The 19,084-nt window shown below is 42.3% G+C and overlaps 1 protein-coding gene across 4 annotated transcripts in view; it reads right to left on the bottom strand.

Moving 5' to 3' along the window:
- Positions 1–624: 624 nt before the first annotated feature.
- The window catches only part of LOC116799106 (highly reducing polyketide synthase curS1-like), a 30,043-nt gene continuing 11,583 nt past the window's right edge, over positions 625–19,084 (bottom strand). For all 4 annotated transcript variants that reach the window (XM_032711957.1, XM_032711948.1, XM_032711966.1 and 1 more), the window contains 7 exons: positions 13,966–14,072; positions 12,321–12,389; positions 11,443–11,596; positions 10,385–10,545; positions 7,359–7,562; positions 7,074–7,255; positions 625–6,781 (listed from right to left, as the gene is read on the bottom strand). In XM_032711957.1, the coding sequence (XP_032567848.1) occupies positions 1,226–6,781; positions 7,074–7,255; positions 7,359–7,562; positions 10,385–10,545; positions 11,443–11,596; positions 12,321–12,381 (6,318 nt within the window). In that variant the 5' untranslated portion in view covers positions 12,382–12,389; positions 13,966–14,072 and the 3' untranslated portion in view covers positions 625–1,225. The remainder of the gene's footprint in view (positions 6,782–7,073; positions 7,256–7,358; positions 7,563–10,384; positions 10,546–11,442; positions 11,597–12,320; positions 12,390–13,965; positions 14,073–19,084) is intronic.

The raw sequence follows: 19,084 nt of genomic DNA, 5'->3' as shown, positions 1-19,084 counted from the left end.
TAACAGTCTAGCCAACATCAGGTTAGGTGAGAGCATCTGACACATTGAAAGGGAGGGCCATTATTTGAAGCAACAAATACTCTACAGAATCTTCATTATTTTCAACCATGGTGAATGCAAGGCCTTGCACCTGGGGTGGATTAGCCCCCTGCACTTATTTGGCACATGAGAGAGACTAAGCCCCAGCATTACAGGCTGGAGAATGACTAGTTGCAGGGCAGCCTGGATGAAAAAGACAGGGGGGTCCTGATGAGCAGTGTACTAAGCACAAGTTGACCATGCACGCTGACCATGATGAAGGGTCACAGCCAGCTGGGCTGTATCGGCAGGAGCCGATAGCCGATAGCCCATAGATTGAAGGAACTCATTGCATGTCTCTGGCGTAAGGTAAATCACCAGTACACACACCTTATTCCCATATTAAGAAAATATAAACAAAATTTCCTTCAGTGTGTTTGGGGAAAAGTCTCCATTTTCTCACTGGAGCAAAAGCAGGGCAGATATTAGGGTTAGGAAAATTTAAACTAGGACAGAATATGAGGGACGGAAAATTAAAATAAGATAAAGACACAATTTAGGTTTGGATTTTTAAATTTTTTTAGTATTCTTTTTTATTTGGGCTTTAATAAAAATCAGTTAATTCATAAAGAAAAACATTTGCTTTACTGTATGCTTTGCAACTGGTAAATTGTTAATATTTTTGAAGACTTAAAGAAAACATTAGGTTTTTGAAACTCATAACATCATAAGTCTTTCAAAAACATGCTGTATTTATAAACATTTGATAATACTAAAAAAAGTGATACGTTAAGAACACAGAATGACAAAAATGTTGATAATTTTATGCTGTTTTACTTGTATAGTCACCACTTAGAGATACAAACATACAAATATAATCATAACTTGAATAGTTTAAAAAATGCAATGTGCATTAAACATACAAATTCACCAAATGAAAATGTGTAGCTATTACTCTACTTATTTCCAGCTAAAACTATTGAAAATCAAGGTAAAAAAAATATTAAATGTAACAAGGCAAACAATTGACTGAGATTAATACAGCTGGCACCATGACAGAAGAACCTGGTATGGAGTCTCCTGGATCATTGTAAAAGAGTACATTCAGCATCACCAAATGTTCTACCCCATCTGCAACGATGTATTCTGAGATGCTACAAAGGTCTGGGTACCTTCAAAGTTACACAATTCCTGGAGGAGAAGATTCCTACAGCCGACTCTCATTTTCTGCACTTTCGATCGCACCGTTCTTCTTCTCAACTACTCCATTTGCATTGCTTGTTTCTTCTAAAACTATCACTAAACTTGACAGAGTTGTGTGAGGATCAAGCAGTTTCAGAAGAGGTATGTCCACCTTTCTCTCTTGAAACACACGGTTCTGAATTGTCATAGCTAACATAGAGTCTATGCCCAAAGATGAAAGTGGTGTATTCATGGTTAGTTCCTCGGGGTTCAATCCAGTGAGGTCACTCACCAGGGAGGTGATGTAGTCTTCCGATTTGAGAAAGGCAGTATCTGGGACTTGAGTTTCCTCAGGAGTTTCAAGCTTGTATCTGAAATCTTCTGACATAAGTGATATGAAGCGAGTTTTGAGTGAACTTATTCGAGTAAAAACATGATGATATAAAGCTTGAAAGTTCAATTTGACAACAGCTTGCTGTGGGTTATTCATAAGTAAGCTTTTCCTGAGATACTCATGAATTTCATGCACTTGCAGAATGTCTATGCCCTTGGATCTCAGAATGCTCTGGATGTGGTTTTGATTGAGCAGAATGCCAAGGTTCAAAGCACCCCAGTTAATGGATTGGCCTGAAAGCCCACGGTTCCTCCTGTAGAGGCAGAAGAGATCCAGGAAAGAGTTGGCAGCTGCATAGTTTGTCTGGGTGGCATTGCCCAGAAAGGAAGCAACAGAGGAGTAGCACACAAAGTAGTCAAGCTCCTGGCCTCTGGTAGCCCAGTGAAGATTTAGAGTCCCTGCTACTTTTGGGCTCAGCACTTTCTGAAAGTCAGCCAAGGTCAGAACTTCAAGGTGGCCATCGTGTAAAGCAACAGCACCTTGAAATACACCTTTGATCGGACTCCCCACAAAGGTGTTTGCAATGGACTTGAAAGCTTTCTCAACATCACCGGTCAAAGTCACATCACACTGCACAAACACTACTTTGCTCCCTTTGTACTGCTGCTGCAAAGCCTTCATCTCTTCTTGCTTCTCATTGCTCAGAATTCTCCTGGAGAGTATTGCAATACACCCTCCTCCGTTCTCGGCTATGAATTTCACCGTTTCAAAGCCGAGTCCAGTGAGCCCTCCCACTACTACATAAACAGCATTCTGCTTAAACAGCTGCTTCTGGGGTTCGTACAACGGTATGTCTGATAGCATGCTGATGTCCTTCTGCCTTCTCAGTACAGCAAGGGGGACAGAAGTGCACGTGAAATAGGACATCACAGAGTTTAGCCTTTCAAAGTTCTCCGTCTGCTGAAAAACGGAACCTGAGAGACGTCTAAACCGTTTCATATCCATGGAACTGACCCAGACATGTACAGTCTTCTGCAATTCCTTTAGAGGTGCTTTCTGGAAAACACTGGCAAGGGTAAGGATGTGGAAGCTGATATTTTCATGACCAATTTCAATGACATTCTGGATACATTCAGACTGTCGATTGCCACACACAATCACCACATCCTTAAGAAAGTACATGTGGGCCAGATCCTCCCAAGACAGTCTGTTGACAGGAGGAAGAACAACAAGAGCATTGCACAGGTTTATATACTGGAACTTATCAGGAGTGGGCCTCGCAAGGACTGTTCTCCAACCCATCTCTTCTGCTGCTGCACAAAGAACATGGCACAAAACTGATAATGGCTCTGTAGTAATAATCCCCAATGTTCTGCCATGTTTCCCCTTGGGTAATCTCTGAGTGAAGATTTCCCAGGCAATGATGAAGTAGGACACACAAGGGACATTCTGGAAGAATGGGAATTTCTTTACATTGAAACAAACTATTCCTGGAATCCGAACCCTGGATGATGCAGCAGTGGGATAACATGAAACCACGTGATCTCCCACTTTCACTTTTTTCACATCAGTTCCTGTTGCTGTTACTGTGCCACTGAAATCAAGAGCTAAAAGTCTGTGTTTGCCTCCTGCTTGCGAGTTCCAATACAGTGTATTACCAAAGTTGCAACTAGAAACACTAATGGGAAAATAATCTTCTGAGTGGACACAAATTTTATCCACTTGAATTTCAACACTCTGTTTGTCGAGCTGAGTAGCAGTGCTGGTGGATAGTTCACCAGACAAGTCTTTCACTGTGTACGGATCAGACGTGTACAAAGTGAACGTTTGTGACTTCTGGAGAGATCTTACAGGTTGGATGTAATCTGCATCTATAAAAGGTGTGTGTCTGATTTCAGACACATAAATTCTTCCTTGGCTGATGCAAACTTCTGGATAATCCCCACCTCTGCATTTGACAAGAACATCTGCTAGCACTGAGATGTCCAGGGAACTGCAAGAGCTGAGGTCAATCAACTGAAATGTGATTTCTGGAACTTCAACAACACAACTTCTGGTCATGCCATACAGTACAAACCCACAGTTAACCTGGTCTACGTATCTTTCTCTTGTTCTGTAGGTGATCACTTTGACTGAACAGGGGGACGTTTTCTCTCTTAATGCCACCACTACTTGGCGATAGGCTTCACAACACTTTGCCAACTGATCTACCACTTTGCTTGGGAAATCTTCACTTAACTTTTGAATTCCCCATAGGAAGAGAATTTCATCATAATCCTCAACCTCTGCTCTCATTTTATTCATTGTGTGGCCTTCCAAGAGGGCTTCCCAATCTTCATACATAACGTATCTTGAAGCAGGATGCAAGTACTTTTTGAGCTGCTCAGCTATCCCAAATTCGTCTGCAAACACTAGGACTCTGGGCTTAACCCCCAGATGTCCAATTGTCTGTGAAAGAGAGACTTCCTTCCACTTGTTTTCAAACAGGAACTCGTTGTCTCTGGAAGACGCTTCTTTTATGAAAGTGATGGCAACGCGCTTGAGCTCAGCCAAAACAGAGCCATGTTTGTCCAAAAAGCATCCACAGACCTCTAGGCAGTTCCCAGTGGACTTGTTTGTTCTCATATATATCATCATTTCTTCCTCCAGTGGCCGGAGCACCACCAGGCTGCCTATCCCTGAAGGAAAACCTGCTCTGGACTGGAATGTCCTTGAGGTCAAGACAGCAGTCATCTGCAGAAAACAGTCAAGCAGCACTGGGTGGATACAGTAGCTGTACATCTCTCTGACGGTCTCCTTGTTCACCTTTAGGCTTGTTATAGCTTCCTTTAGTTCCTGGCAATAATGCACATCACTGAGCTGCCTAAATATGGAGCCATACTGAAAGCCAACCTGAGACAGTGCTTCATAAACCTCCTCTCTGCTAATCACTGATCTGCACCTTTGATAGATGTCTTGGAAGGAGATGGTGCTTTCTTCCACCACAGCTTCAGGCCCCTTTGCCACTTGGCCAGCAGCATAAACTGCATTGGAGGAAGAGAGAATCTCAAAGGCTGTCACATCTTTTTGCAGATTCAGCTTGATACTTAACACTTGGGAACTCTGAGTGAGAACACAGGGTGCAGAAAAAACAATACTCAGCTGGCAATTACTCAGAGGTACTTTAGGCCTTGAGCTGCTCATCACAGAGGCCAGACCAAGCTCTGCATAAAAAGCACCGGGGACTAAGGCCACCCCATTGTTCTTGTGCTCGTATAGGTACGGTGTTGCGTCCTGAGACAGCAGGCAGCCAAACTCCATGTTGTCACTGTTTATGTCATAAATCAAAGGATGACTGGCGCTGACACCTCTTTGGTTTGCTTGTTGATGGGCATTCAGAAAAGCCATGAGTTTTTGGCGATCAAATTGATAGTGTGGAATGGCCACTGGGACACTTTGATACCCATTATAGAAGTGCTGCCACTTGGGATTATATCCCAGTTCAAACAGATTTCCTACCAGAGTGAGGAGTGTCTGATATTCTGCATCAGTTTCCAAAGAGGAGAACACCTTTGTGCCTTTTCCTAGAGTTTCCTTTATGCTTCGCTGCAATGCTCGGTGAGGACTTATTTCCACAAACACCACGTTTTCCCTGTCTCTAGCTGCACTTTGGATGGCTTGACTGAAAGCAACAGGCTCACGAGTATGCCGGGCCCAGAATTTGCCACGAGCAAAGTCATTTTCAGATGCAGCCACCCCCGTCAGCGTTGAAATCACTTCAATTTCCCCCTTCTGCTTTCCTAAAGGCTCTATCTTCTCCTCCAGCTCCTCAAGTATCATATCCATGCTGGGGCTGTGGTACGCAGCTGGGACATTTAAAACGTGAAGGAAGATGTTTCTCTGTCTGAAAGCTTGAGCTAACTCTCTCTGGACAGTTTCCACTGAGTCTACATTCCCAGACAAGGTGCAGGAAACTGGGCTGTTGAAAGCAGCAATGCAGACCTTTCCCGAGTAGGGATGCAGACGTTCAGCAATCTCTTGAACGGGGATGTTTCCAACCACCAACATTCTGCCACTGGCAGTCTTTGCCTGCAGCCTGCTCCGGTGATAAATCACTTGGACTGCATCTGCCAGGGAAAGGTACCCGGCAATATGCGCAGCAGCAACTTCCCCCACCGAGTGGCCAACAACAGCAACAGGCTCAATGCCCCAGTACTTCAGGAGGGAAGCTACGGCAACCTGCAGGGTAAAAAGCAAGGGCTGGGAGAGCTCTGGATTCAACAAATCCTGTGGGCTATGATCCCTTGCTGGCAGGACGCTGACAGCAGTGTGTTGCCGAAAAAGGTCTTCTATTTCCTTACACTTGTCTCTGAACACTGGCTCTGAGCTCAGCAGAGCCTCGCTGAACTCCTTCAGCGTTACGCCGTTGCCACAGAACACGAACACCAGCTGTGGTTCCACCTTGGACATGGCAGGTTCAGTGCTGGCTGACTTAAGCTCTTGCTGCAAGTGTTGGAGGGAATTTGTGACAAACGCTTTCCGGTACCTGTAGTTGGCATGGCTTCTTCTACAGGCAGAGGTATAGGCCAGGCTTGGGAGAGTCACAGTGTTTCTTGTGCTCAGCTGCTCAGCCGTGTCAGCCATTGTCATCTGAAGGGACTTACTTGATGCTGCTGACAGCAGAAATAATTCAAGGGGCCTCTTAAAGGCAGGAAGAGGCTCTGGCTGCTTGACCTGCCTCACTACAATGTGAGCATTGGTTCCTCCAAACCCAAAGCAGTTGATGCCAGCTACTCTTCCATACTCACTGGATTCTTCCCAGGGCTCTACAGCTGTGGCAACAGCAAATTTTAATTTCTCTGTATCGATGCTGCTCATCTCCTTTGAGTAATGCAAGGATGGAACAATCTTTCCGTGATGCATCATCAGAAGCACTTTGATTAACCCGGCTGCTCCAGCAGCTGATTCGGTGTGCCCAATATTTCCTTTCACTGAACCAATTTTCAGAAGGGAAGCTCGGAAAGACCTGTTTTTACCAATGACACTACCTAAGCTTTCAGCCTCAATAGGATCTCCAGCAGCAGTTCCTGTACCGTGCGCTTCAATGTACTGCACAACTGAGGGATCGACACGACTTCCGTAAATGCTGCGCAGTAACTTCTCTTGCTCTGTTGGAGACGGTCTTGTGATCGGAGTCGTGGACCTACCGTTCTGATTTACTGCACTGATGTTTATCACACCCCAGATTTTGCTGTAGTCTTCCTTTGCCTGTTTCATGAAAATTAAATTATTTTTAATTAACTCATGCTCTCTCTCTAGAGGACAGAACAAAACACCACAACAAAGCCAAGAACAGATGGAGTATGATGCTAACTTTTAACTGTGTGATCCCTGTCCCATGGTAGGGGAAGAACATAAATATTTAATGCTCAAGAAACCCTTCATTAATCTTAAACATGAATTGGAAAATCTTCTCTGGAAAAGTAATTATTGGAGCTGAAGATACAAGATACAGGCAAGCAACCAGTCTTATTTTAGGCTGCTTCACAAGAAAGCTTACCTTTTTCAGTGGTTTGAGGAAAACAACACCGCAACCTTCTCCTCTTCCATAGCCATCTGCTTTTTTGGAGAAGGGTTTGCTTATTCCCTCTGGAGAGATCATCTTTGCTTTACTGAGAGATACAAAGGTGCGGGGATCTATTATGCAGTTCACCCCACCACAGATTGCTGCCTCACAGTCTCCTGCAGTAAAACAGAAATGTACTCATGTTGAGATGGTCCAGGTGATAGACAGAAACAGTAGCAATCCTAATTTCATTGTCCAGCATCTCTTCAGTCCCAGTACCTGATTTAATGGCTCGCAAGGCGTAGTGCAGAGCAAAAAGAAAAGATGAACAGGCAGTGTCAATAGTCAGGGATGGTCCAGTCAGATTAAATGTGAATGACACCCTGTTAGCAGCAATGCTCATGGCTGTTCCCGTACCATCATAATGATTTATTGCACTCACTGCTCTGCTTGTTACGATTTCATAGTCTCGATTCATAAGTCCTGTAAAATATAAGATATGTGTCAAGTTAACCCAGACCAGCAACAGGGATGTACAGCTCTAAACCTGATGGTGTGTTTTGCTTTTCAGTTTTAATAGTAAACCATGTGGCATCAGCGCTCCTGTGATGAACCTTTGCTTTAACACAACTCAAATGCAAAATTCCCAGCAATTTCCCTGGGATCCACCTTACACAAACATACCTACACTTGATATTCCTACCTGTCCAGTAAATGACAGGCCTTTCTTGATGCCTTAGCTCACTGTGTGATGCAGCTAAGCTCTCTGTAGCCTGCTTAGGCCCCTGTATCTCAGTTGGAGAGCGTTTGTTTTGGTTTAGCTACAGGAATATATATCAACAAGTTACAAAGAGGGTAGCTGGCACATAAATGTACAAGACATTAGCTTCAGTTCCTCAGATGTACCAAGTTACAGATCACAGCACAAACTACACCCAGAGCTTGTTTTTTAATTGTGAGGTTTTTTTCACTCTGTGAACCAGTAAGACAGAAATAGAAAAGAAGAATGGGGCCTGTGAGAGCAGTTGTGTCCTCTTTCTGTGTACACATACGCTTGAAGTACCTTGGATCCCCAAATGCGTGGGGAAAATGCAGCACCTCTATTCAGAGAGCAAGGAATAGTATCCTCTGTGGAGAAGGGCACATCTCAGATTAAAAGGTAAACTAAAGAGTTTGTCCCTATAGGTACATCAGCCTAACTCCCCCAGAAAACTCCTCTTCAAAGACACACAGATTACAGCAGCAATAATGTGCTGTTATTTTAGCATTGTTTTGTAATTGTTTGATCCTTCCACAGGATCATCTCCTCCATAACTTTTCCTGGTACTGAGGTAAGCAGTTGGACAAGTGCACCATGATACCATTCTAATGCCTACAGGAGGATTTCTGCTGGTTTAAAAGGATCTTAACCCCCACAACACCTTAACCAAGATTATACTGGAAAACAGTGTACTGGAAAAAAGTGTAGGCCTGTGCAGGAGCCCAGAAGATAAGGGGCCAATGTGTTTGGCTCAAACACCGATAGCCAGAGAGCCATGGAGCCAAACAGGGACTGCTGGTAATAACCAAGAACTGTTGAAAGAACAAGATGTGACTGGAGAAGGGGGCCAGAAGGGGGCAGAGGTAGAGCAACACTTTTCTGGGATAAACATCCTTGTTCTAGTCTGTTGAGACACAGTCCCAGAATCACAAAATCACTGAATCAATTAGGTTGGAAAAGACCTCTGAGATCATCAAGTCCAGCCTATGACCGAATACCACCATGTCAACTAGACCATAGCACTTAAGTGCCATGTCCAGTCTTTCCTTAAATATCTCCAGGGATGGTGACTCCACCACCGCTCCAGCCCATTCCAATATCCAATCACCTTTTTTGTGAAGAATTTCTTCTTAATATCCAACCTAAAGTTCCCCTGGTGCAGCTTAAGACTGTGTCCTCTCGTCCTTTCTCTAGTTGCCTGGGAGAAGAGACCAACCCCCACCAGGCTACACCCTCCTTTCAGGTAGTTGTAGAGAGCGATAAGATCACCCCTGAACCTCCTCTTCTTGAGACTAAACAACCTCAGCTCCCTCAGCCTCTCCTCATAGGACATGCCCTCAAGACCCTTCATCAGCTTTGTTGCCCTTCTCTGGATCTGCCTCAATGTACTTTGTGAATTGAGGGGCCCAGAACTGGACACAGTACTCAAGGTGTGGCCTCACCAGTGCCAAATTATAGGAGAAGAATCACCTTCTAGTCCTGCTGGCCACACTATTGTTGCTTCATGTAGAAAGCAAGAAACCTGTCTTCAGAGTGGGGAAACCTGTCTATAAAAAGGTACCCCCACCAAGCCTGGGGGACACCCCCAGGACCCTGGATGCTGGAACCACAACTAGTGATATCCCTCTCTCTTTCTTTCTTTCTTTCTTTCTCTCTTTCTCTCTTCGTCTTTCTCTCTTTCTCTCTCTCTTCTTCCTTTCCTTTCCTTTCCTTTCCTTTCCTTTCCTTTCCTTTCCTTTCCTTTCCTTTCCTTTCCTTTCCTTTCCTTTCCTTTCCTTTCCTTTCCTTTCCTTTCCTTTCCTTTCCTTTCCTTTCCTTTCCTTTCCTTTCCTTTCCTTTCCTTTCCTTTCCTTTCCTTTCCTTTCCTTCCTTTCCTTTCCTTTCCTTTCCTTTCCTTTCCTTTCCTTTCCTTTCCTTTCCTTTCCTTTCCTTTCCTTTCCTTTCCTTTCCTTTCCTTTCCTTTCTTTTTCTTTCTTTTTTTTCTTTTTTTCTTTTTTTTTTCTTTTTTTTTCTTTTCTTTCTTTTCTTGTCTTTCTTTTCTTGTCTTTCTTTTCTGTCTTTCTTTCTGTCTTTCTGTCTTTCTTCTCTTCACTTTCACCCTACCCCTTTAACCAAAACCACTGCCATGTGCTTATATAGTAGGTCAGGGACTGACATACCAATTTCCATGCCAGTTTTCTAATAAAACTGTGATTTTTTGAAGACTGGAGCATTTATGAATCTTGGGTGTTCCCTTCCCCTTAAGGGTGGGACATCACAGCCTGGCTTGGGAGCATCATTCTCGGGAAGGGTTGGGGAGGCAGTTGAACTGTTTCCTGCTTCCACTTCAGTACTTGAACACAGGAAGAGGAGCACCTAAAAGAGGTACAGGAATTGTATCATCAACTTCTAGAGCCTAGTAATTCTCACCAAAGATAACCAGGAGTACCACAGCACAGTAGCCTTAGATCTCCAGTGCTGGACATATCTGGAAAGTTTATGAAGGAGTGCTCCAGTCTTTGGGAGGTTCAAACACACTTGCTTTGACAGGAAATTTTCATCTTACCAACAAAAACACCTGTTTTGGTGCCACTGACAGCTTCCACAGGGACTCCTGCATCCTCCAGGGCTTTGTATGTGCATTCTATCAGTAACTTCTGCTGAGGATCCATGCGTTCAGCTTCCATGTTATTAATCCCAAACAGGTGGTTGTCAAAGGAATTAAATCTAAAATCCACAGACCAGAAAATGGTACAATATATATTTCCTTCTAGACTCACAGTACACATTTTTCGCAATTTCACAAAAAGCAAAGCAACAACTGTTGTTTAGGCCACAATCCCCATTTATGAAATTTAGGAAAAAATGTGTATAGGTCAAGGATGTTTGATGTCCCACCACAGAAGATGTGTTTTAATCAATGATTATGCATTGCAGAGGTAAGAGCCCACTCCTAGACATTTTTATTTGCATGGTTATTCCACTAGTACCAACAGGACTCCTCAGATTATGAAATGTGCAGAACGAGTCTCCCTCTCCTGTAATGTGGTCTTAGTCAAGGAGTTATAAACAAGTATTGTCTTCTACCTTATTTTAAGCCAATACAGACCCATGCTTTACAGTTTACAACCAATAACTAGAGCATCAGCTCAAGTGTTTCCAAGAGATACCCCTACTTCTCTAACAACAAATTCCAAATACTTTGTGTGTGTGTTTTTCTTTACAAACATCTTCAGAGTAGGCCTATGCTTACAAAAGACTGAGTCCAACCTTAATCTTGTACCCCAAGATCACATTTGTGTGGCCTTCTATCATCCCTGGATTTCAGTGCAGAATTCAATATCTAACATGGGACTAATCACTGAAGGAATTCTGTGCCCTACAATTCACCCCTACCTAGTGTTAATCTCAGGAGCCAACAAGATTTTTTTTGTGCATGTGAACTTCTCATTTCATTAAAGGTCTGCAGCCTGAGCTTTTAAGGTGAATGTAGAATTCAAATAAAAGACAAATCTGTTAACCATAATAATTTGCTATTCTTCACATCAGTCACAGTCTCTGAACAGCTGTACCCATAGTCTAAGTACAACAAAAATCAGTGGCACAGGGCAGTAGCAGACTCACTCATCGAGAAGAGCAGCTCGCGTTGTACATATTTTTCCTGGCTTGTTATCATCTGGATCGTACCACTCTTTGGCATTAAATCTCTCAGGGGGGATTTCCACTGTGCAGTTTTTGCCTTCCTCCAGCACTTTCCAGAAATTGTCAATTCCATCTCCTGTTGCACAAAGTTTTCAAAATAGATTAAATTATGGGCTCCCCCTCCCCTTGCAGACTCAGAAACGCACAATCAGCTACAAGGAACTCCCACAGGTAAATCTAGGTTGCTTACATAGAATTGCCAGAGAAAGAACAGATCATTCTTTAGTGAGAGGAAATTGAAAAGCATGACTGGTCCCTTCACTGTTTGTCTAAAAGCAAAGGAACCCCACAAAATCCTTAACCACCTTCTCTCCCCATTTCCCTACTGTCTCACTGCACCCACAGTACATACTGCAACAAAGCAGGAAATTTTCTTTCAGGAAAACCCAACCTATCCACATTACAGGCACAGCTGGTGATACTGTCCAGCCCTCGATCTGTCCTGTCCCTATGGATGCAGAGTCCTGCACCAATGCACAGGCTCCCAGACAGTGCCCCTGCAGAAACTTCAAATCATCCCAGACCCATCCAGTTCGTTTGTAGGAGTTTTGTGTGCAGCTCAATGCCCCGCCCACTGCCAGCACTGCAGATCCGTCGGTCTGTCTGTCTGTCTGTCAGCAGACTGATTTGAACCAACTAGTTTCCACCACAGCACAACCTTTTAAAAAGATCCTACAAGTAGCAAAGCAATACATTCTACTAAGGGAGGAACATGTTGTTTTCCTCTATTTCAACACTAATGAATTACTCTGCTTTTCCATGTTCACTCACTGCCGGCTTTGCTTTTACCCCAAACTTACCTCCAGGAAAGTTGCATCCTATTCCAACAATAGCAACTTCGTCTGCAGTCTCAATCTCCATCTTCTGGGCTGCACAATATAGGTGCAGTGTCTGTCAGATCAAACAATTATGCATTTCCCATTACATAAATCTTAGCTTAAAAGGTGAACTTCTCACAAACACATATACCACTTACACTTGTTCAAAGCTTCATTCATCTTGAATGAGCTATTGTTGGTTGTGATGACAATGACACTCCCCACAGGCAACCAGAGCTGTGCTGTATTTTTCTTGCTGCCCGTCCCCTCAGAGGAAAATCCCCGTTTAATTCCCCAAACTCCCTCATTCACAGACACTTCCTTTTTACTGTTTAACCTCTGCTACTCCTGCCGGTTGATCTGCTCTTGAGCCTTTCTTAGATTAGTTCTGCGTTTCTTCTTCTCTACAGAAGTGGACAGTGCATTGGCCAAGTCAGACTTTCAGCTCTATTGTCTCTATCCTATTCACAAAGCACATCTCCCACACAGACTCTGCAAATTAACACTTTAAACCAGACCATGTAAACAGGTAACCAACGACCAAGCTGCTGAAGGAACAAAAGGTGCATCTTCCACGCTCCAGAAAAGTGCCTGGAAAGCAGCACTTCATTCCCTGGATCCCAAGGCTGCCTAGCTTTTGCAGGCACAAGTTGACCCCCACAGACCACGCTGAGAGCCACATGATCTCACTGTTCCTGACAATGCACAGTCTCCAGGTAGCCCCACTACAGCCGTACAAGTAACTGGCTTTCAGCTCATTTGCAGCTCCACAGGGAAAGATTTTTGTTGCAAAACGACTCACAATAATATATGAATTTTTTCAACCAATTAGATGGCAAAAAAAAAGAGAATTCTTTGGGATCAAATTAAATACCTCAGTGTAGAATTGACAGATGATAATTTTTCCTTAATTCTAGGAAAGGAACTTGTCAGATAAAAATCAGCTCAACTGAACCAGTTAGAACTCACTAGGATGCCCACCTCCTCCTGGCGTTGCTTCAACCCACAAAGAGGAGAAGATGCCTTTTGAAAGGTTTTGGGAGGGATTCTTGGCAGTGGGATAGATTCTCATCTCAGTCATACCACAGAATGTCCCAAAGAGCCCTTCTCAGTCACTGACTGACAGCAGTGAAGCAAAGAGTTTGTTTGACAGCCCCACACATTATTCAGAGTTATCATTTCTTGGAGGTTTGTTTTGAAAGGTGAAACTAAGAATAACTGCTCAGATTCACACTTTGAAAAAATTTACTTCCCGGATCCATTAACTAAGACTGAAAAAGATAAAAAGACACCTAGCAAGAATAAGGAGACCAGAATCTGGCTCTCTGGAATTAAATTCTATTTTACCAATAATACAAATTCTGAAATGCTATAACAATTGTTTCCTTTTGGTTCTTTCAAAATTGTCTATGATTTCTATGATTCTATTATTTCTTATTTTAATGTAATTGATAAGCTAAAGCTGCAAAGCCCAACAAAGATGCTTTTATCACAAAGGTACTTTTAAGCACTGTTCATAAGTTAGGACTTAAATAGCAAATAGTAGAAAAATAAGGACCTCCTGACTATAACATAAACCACGTCTTTGGTATCTAGAGAGTTATCCAGTGAGCCATATAACTCTTACCTTATAACTTCCCAGTAGGGTGGAGTAATTGGCTGAGTCTGTGGAAGAAGTTTATATAGGATTCTGTCCAGTTTCTCATTCAAATATGCATGCTAAAATGTTAACGCCTTTCAGAGGAAAAAAGCAAATGAGTAATGTGATTAGTCAGTGACCCCTGCTAAAGTTCAAAACTACTTCTCTGAAGTAGTAAATTCTTGGTCATCTGGTCTCACACCAGAATAACTGTAAAATTTCTGTCTTATTTAAGTTTTTACCGTCAGCAAAACAATTAATTGGAGATATCTTGCCATGAAATAGCCCATAAAAATTACTGTTTTAAGGATACGATTTAAAAGACTCTGTCTTTAAATTAACAACTCAATTTGGTTTGTTCTTAATATCAAGAAATCTGAACTAGTGTTTAAAGACCCATCCATTTACTGAAGGCATCATTTGTGAATACAAAGCACAAACTCTTTATAAACTTGTCCAGTAGTCTCTGCTAGATGCCTTTTTCACTATCCTTCATCTGATTTCACCCCAGTCACCCAAACTCATCTTTCTCCTCTTCTCAGTTTGTAATGGAAACACAGGGCTGTATTCATATACGGTTAACGTTTTTCCTGGTTGTAGGACCCAGCTCTTTCCAAAAAGACTGCAAAAAAACATTGTGCTGAGAATAAACAGTTTATTCTGACACTGAATAGCTTCATAACCTGCTCTGAAAAACTCAAATTCTTCTCTGCATTTCATAGCTGAAAATCTCAGTCACTTACTTTTCTGTATTCTGAAGGTTTTGGGAATTATTTAATGATTTCTTAATTTAATTAACCCACTTCTCTGATATCATTATGAGGCTTATTCACGAGATGTCTAGTTTGGTACTGAGTTGATAATCTCCATGTTTTACACTGGTTTAAAGAACACCCTTGTTAGTACTGGCACCGTTAACATCCCCTGGCAAAACAGAATGTGGGTTCATCAGGTGAACTAGGAGTGCACCATGGAACCTCCATTACAGTTTCACTATTAGCATCTGGAAACAATAGATGCTAAGCCACATTTTGAGGTATTGGTTAGGTATCGGTATAATATTGAAATGAATCCTGCATATCTATGGCCATTAACTTCAATGCAAGCTAAACCAATCTGAACGCCAGTGACCCAAACACAATATGAACAATGCAAACACTAGTGCAGGACAAAGAAAGTGTTGCTAACGTCATTGGTTCAAAAGGTAAGACTTGTTTATATTTACCAGTGCGTTGCCTGAGTGCTGATAACTTGCACTAGTCTCATCGTAGCTGGAGTATATTAATAAACCCAAATGATTGCTCAATCCTTCTGAGCAACACCAGAAAGAGAAATAGGAACTAAGTAGGGAAGCACATGTAGCAATAACAGATTAAGTCTGTTACTAATGTAGGAAGCCTATTTATAACTGAATTTTAAGTTGGTTCGTCATCAAGTTTCATCATATTTCTTCTAAACTTTAAAGTAAAAAGTTCAAAAGGGAAAGAAAGACCTGTCATATTAGAGGCACTACATTTGTTTTGCCTTCAATGTCATTACAGTATCCACCTCTGAACCAAACCTTTGGTTTGTTCTACCTGTATCTATGTATGATAATTCCAAAAGGACAAATAAAATATGTACATATTTCCTCCGGTTTTCAAACCAGCTGCCAAGACTTTGATATAGGAAAATATCTATTTATTTGCCTAGAGTTCATTATTTCAATCAAGTTTTTCCTCTCTTCTCATGGGAAAATATGCATGAGTGAAGCACCTGTGGGACTGGATTTCTTTCAGAGATAACACAGAGAAAAAGGGGGGGGAAAAAGTCTTTTGGAAGATTTTTAGTTCAAAGTAGATAGTAAGACTAAAATACTTGTAGGTTCCCTGTTTCCATCAGGACACAAGAAGGATTACTACACAAATCACTGTAAGTTATTTCTTCACTGAAGCAGTACTCTGACAAGCTAGGAGGTGATAACACAAATATCTCATTCTGCATTATCATGAAAACCTAATAAGAAAAGGCACGGTCTCCTGGGTAAAACAATTTTCAATCAGTCAAATCTGAAAAATTAGCTTTGTACATAATTACAGTTAATAGATATTTGTGTGTTATTGAATGAGGGAGCATTATTTACCTTTTTCATTCTACAGCTATGAAGTTTTCCAGTACACTGTTATTATCCCTGGTTTTGTTATTGTTATAGCAATGATAATGACACCAAGCATGGCAGGGTTCTGCTATGCCAGGAGCTATACTAATCCATAGGGAGAAAAAGGTACCACCACAAAGAGTAATATGTGTGACAAACCCAAGTTCTTTTCATTACTTTCCAGTGCTCCACGCTATGGGGCTAGACAGGAGGAACAGAAGGGAAGAGCAGCTCCTGATCTCTACATTATTTTTCTTGGATTTTTTTTTCCCCACTTTTGTACAAATCCCATGTATGATTGCAAAAATAAGCCTTTTATATGACAGTAAATGATTCAAAGCTATCTGCATGAATTTGCTGAGAACCTGAAACAATAAAGTGTCCAGGTCCTGCCCCATTCAGTCTAACTGTGGAGAGTTTGGTGCCATTGCTCACAGTTTGAAGATGGACAAAAGCAACCATGTTTCTGATGATCAACAGGTAGAAGAGAAGACATGACATAATAGTATGAAGATCTCTGCCAAATTTTCCTAAAATCTGAATGATAAAGAAAGGACAGAGCACAAGAGGATTTGTCTTAACTTCTTAGAGCTGGAATCTGGAAACTATATGCCTTGCACAAAGTCTGAACATTGCTGGCCCATGAATAGGGTTCATCTCATTTAGCCTGAGCCACCTATTGTTAGGCACATCATCTGTGCTAGCCATACAGCTTTCTTCTCCAAAGACATTAGAGAAAAAGCCTGCAGTGGGAAAATCAGGTCAATTCAGATGGTTAAAGTTATATAAAATCACTTTCACTTGCAAGAACAGTAGAACAATAATTTCCCTGTACATACTCAGTATTCCTTTTCATGTATGCAAGGATGCCATTAATTCTTTTTACCATACACTTAATCTGAGATGTGAAATAGGATGGTTATCTAACAAGACTTTCAGTTTCCTTTTCTGAATTACAGCTTCTCAAAAAGAAATACCACATCCTGTGAAATCCCCACTTTCTCTATTCCTCATTCATGACATTGCATTGAGCTATTTAAAAATGTTTCCCTGAGAATTCCACTACTGAGTAACTGCATCTAGTATCAAGGCTTAAATTGAGGTGTTTAAGCTGTTATTTTTTTTAAAAAATGGAACGTACCTCTGCATAAATAGGTATACTTAAAAAAAAAAAAGTAAAACTAGCCTTGAACAATTGGAAAAAGCCATGTGTAGCCTTTACAGTAAATATAACAAGCATTTTCATAGAATCATAGAATATCAGGTTGGAAGGGACCTCAAGGATCATCTGGTCCAATCTTTCTTCGCAAAAGCACTGTCTAGACCAGATGGCACAGCACCCTGTCCATCTGAATCTTAAAAATGTCCAAAATTGGGAAATTCACCACTTCACTGGGGAGATTATTCCAATGGTTGGTTGTTCTCACTGGGACAAATGTTCATTTTGTGTCCAATCGGAATCATCCCAGGAGTAACTTGTACCCATTACCCCTTGTCTTTTCCACTTGACTGTAAAAGTCAAGTCTCTGCCTTCTTTGTAGCCACCCTTTAAACACTGGAACATGGTGAAAGGGTCTCCCCTAAGCCTTCTTTTCTCAAGGCTGAACAAACCCAGTTCTTTCAGCCTTTCCTCACATGGCAGGCTTCCCAGTCCTTGGATCATCTTTGTGACCCTTCTCCGGACCCTCTGCAGCCTGTCCACATCTTTTTTGTGTAATAGGGACAAAAACTGAACACAAAATTCCAGGTGTTACCTGGCAAGTGCTGCGTAGAGTGGAATAATTACATCAATGACATCTTTATCACAGCTGCTGATGCCCTTGTTGATGCAGCCCAGGATCCTGCTGGCTTTCTTTGCTGCAGCAGACTGTGCATAACATTGAACCAGTTGTCCACCTGGACCCCCAGGTCCCTTCCCCCAGAGTTTCTCCTCAATGTTGCACTCCTGGATTATGCTTTCCCAGGTGCAAGACCTTACACTTGTCTTCGTTAACTTCATAAGGTTCTCAGTAGCTCACTCTTCCAGCCTGTCCAGGTCTTCCTGCAGAATGGCTCTCCATTCCAAAGTGTCCACTTCTCCACTCGGTTTGGGGGAAGCAATCTTCATCAGGGTACACTTGATCCCATCATCCAGATCACTTATGAAGATATTAAACAGTGTTGGGCCAAATATTGATCCCTGGGAGACTCCACCGTGACAGGTTCCCAGTTTGAAAAGGAGCTATTTGCCACCCACCTCTGGGTGTAGCCTGTCAGTCAGTTCCCATCCACAACATGAACTCCTCCTCTAGGCATCAGTCTCTCTACAAGGAGGCTGTAGGAAACTGTATTGAAAGTCTTGGAGAAATCCAGGTAGACAATGTCTACCACTTGTCCCACATCAACTGAACAGGTCACTTTGTTGTAGAAGGTGATCAGGTTTGTCAAGCACAGTTTGCCCTTGGTGAACCTGTGCTGGCTTTTCCCAGTGATGTGCTTCATCTGATAGCATTCGTTCCATAACTTTCCCAGGGACTGAAGACTGATAGGCCTATGATTTCCTGGAGCCTCCTTTAAGCCTTTCTTGTAGATGCAGGTGACACTAGCCTTATTTCAGCCTTCTGGGTTGTCCCCAGTCTCCACAACTTCTCAAAGCTTGTGGAGAGTGGCCTCACAATGACATCAGCCAGCTCTCTTAACACCCTTGGGTGGATATTGGCAGGGCCCACTGATTTGTACAGGTCAAGGTAATAGTTCACACACCAGCTCTTCATTCACTGGTGGTGGGTCTGTGTTCTCAGCAACCTGGATTTTTGTTCCCAAGGCCCGAGGCCCAACAGTGCTGGTAAAGACGGAGCACTGAGAGCATTGAGAGCATTGAGAGCATTGAGAACCTCTGCCTTTTCAGTGTTGTTGGTGTCTAATTCACCTCTCCTCACCAGTATTTCCCTTCTGTTTCTGCTTGTTGTTTACATACCTGAAGAACCCTTT

This window comes from Chiroxiphia lanceolata, chromosome 1, assembly GCF_009829145.1.
Source record: "Chiroxiphia lanceolata isolate bChiLan1 chromosome 1, bChiLan1.pri, whole genome shotgun sequence".
NCBI lineage: Eukaryota > Metazoa > Chordata > Aves > Passeriformes > Pipridae > Chiroxiphia > Chiroxiphia lanceolata.
The sequence above is the reverse complement of the archived record's forward strand: the minus strand, read 5'-3'. Positions and strand labels throughout refer to the sequence as shown.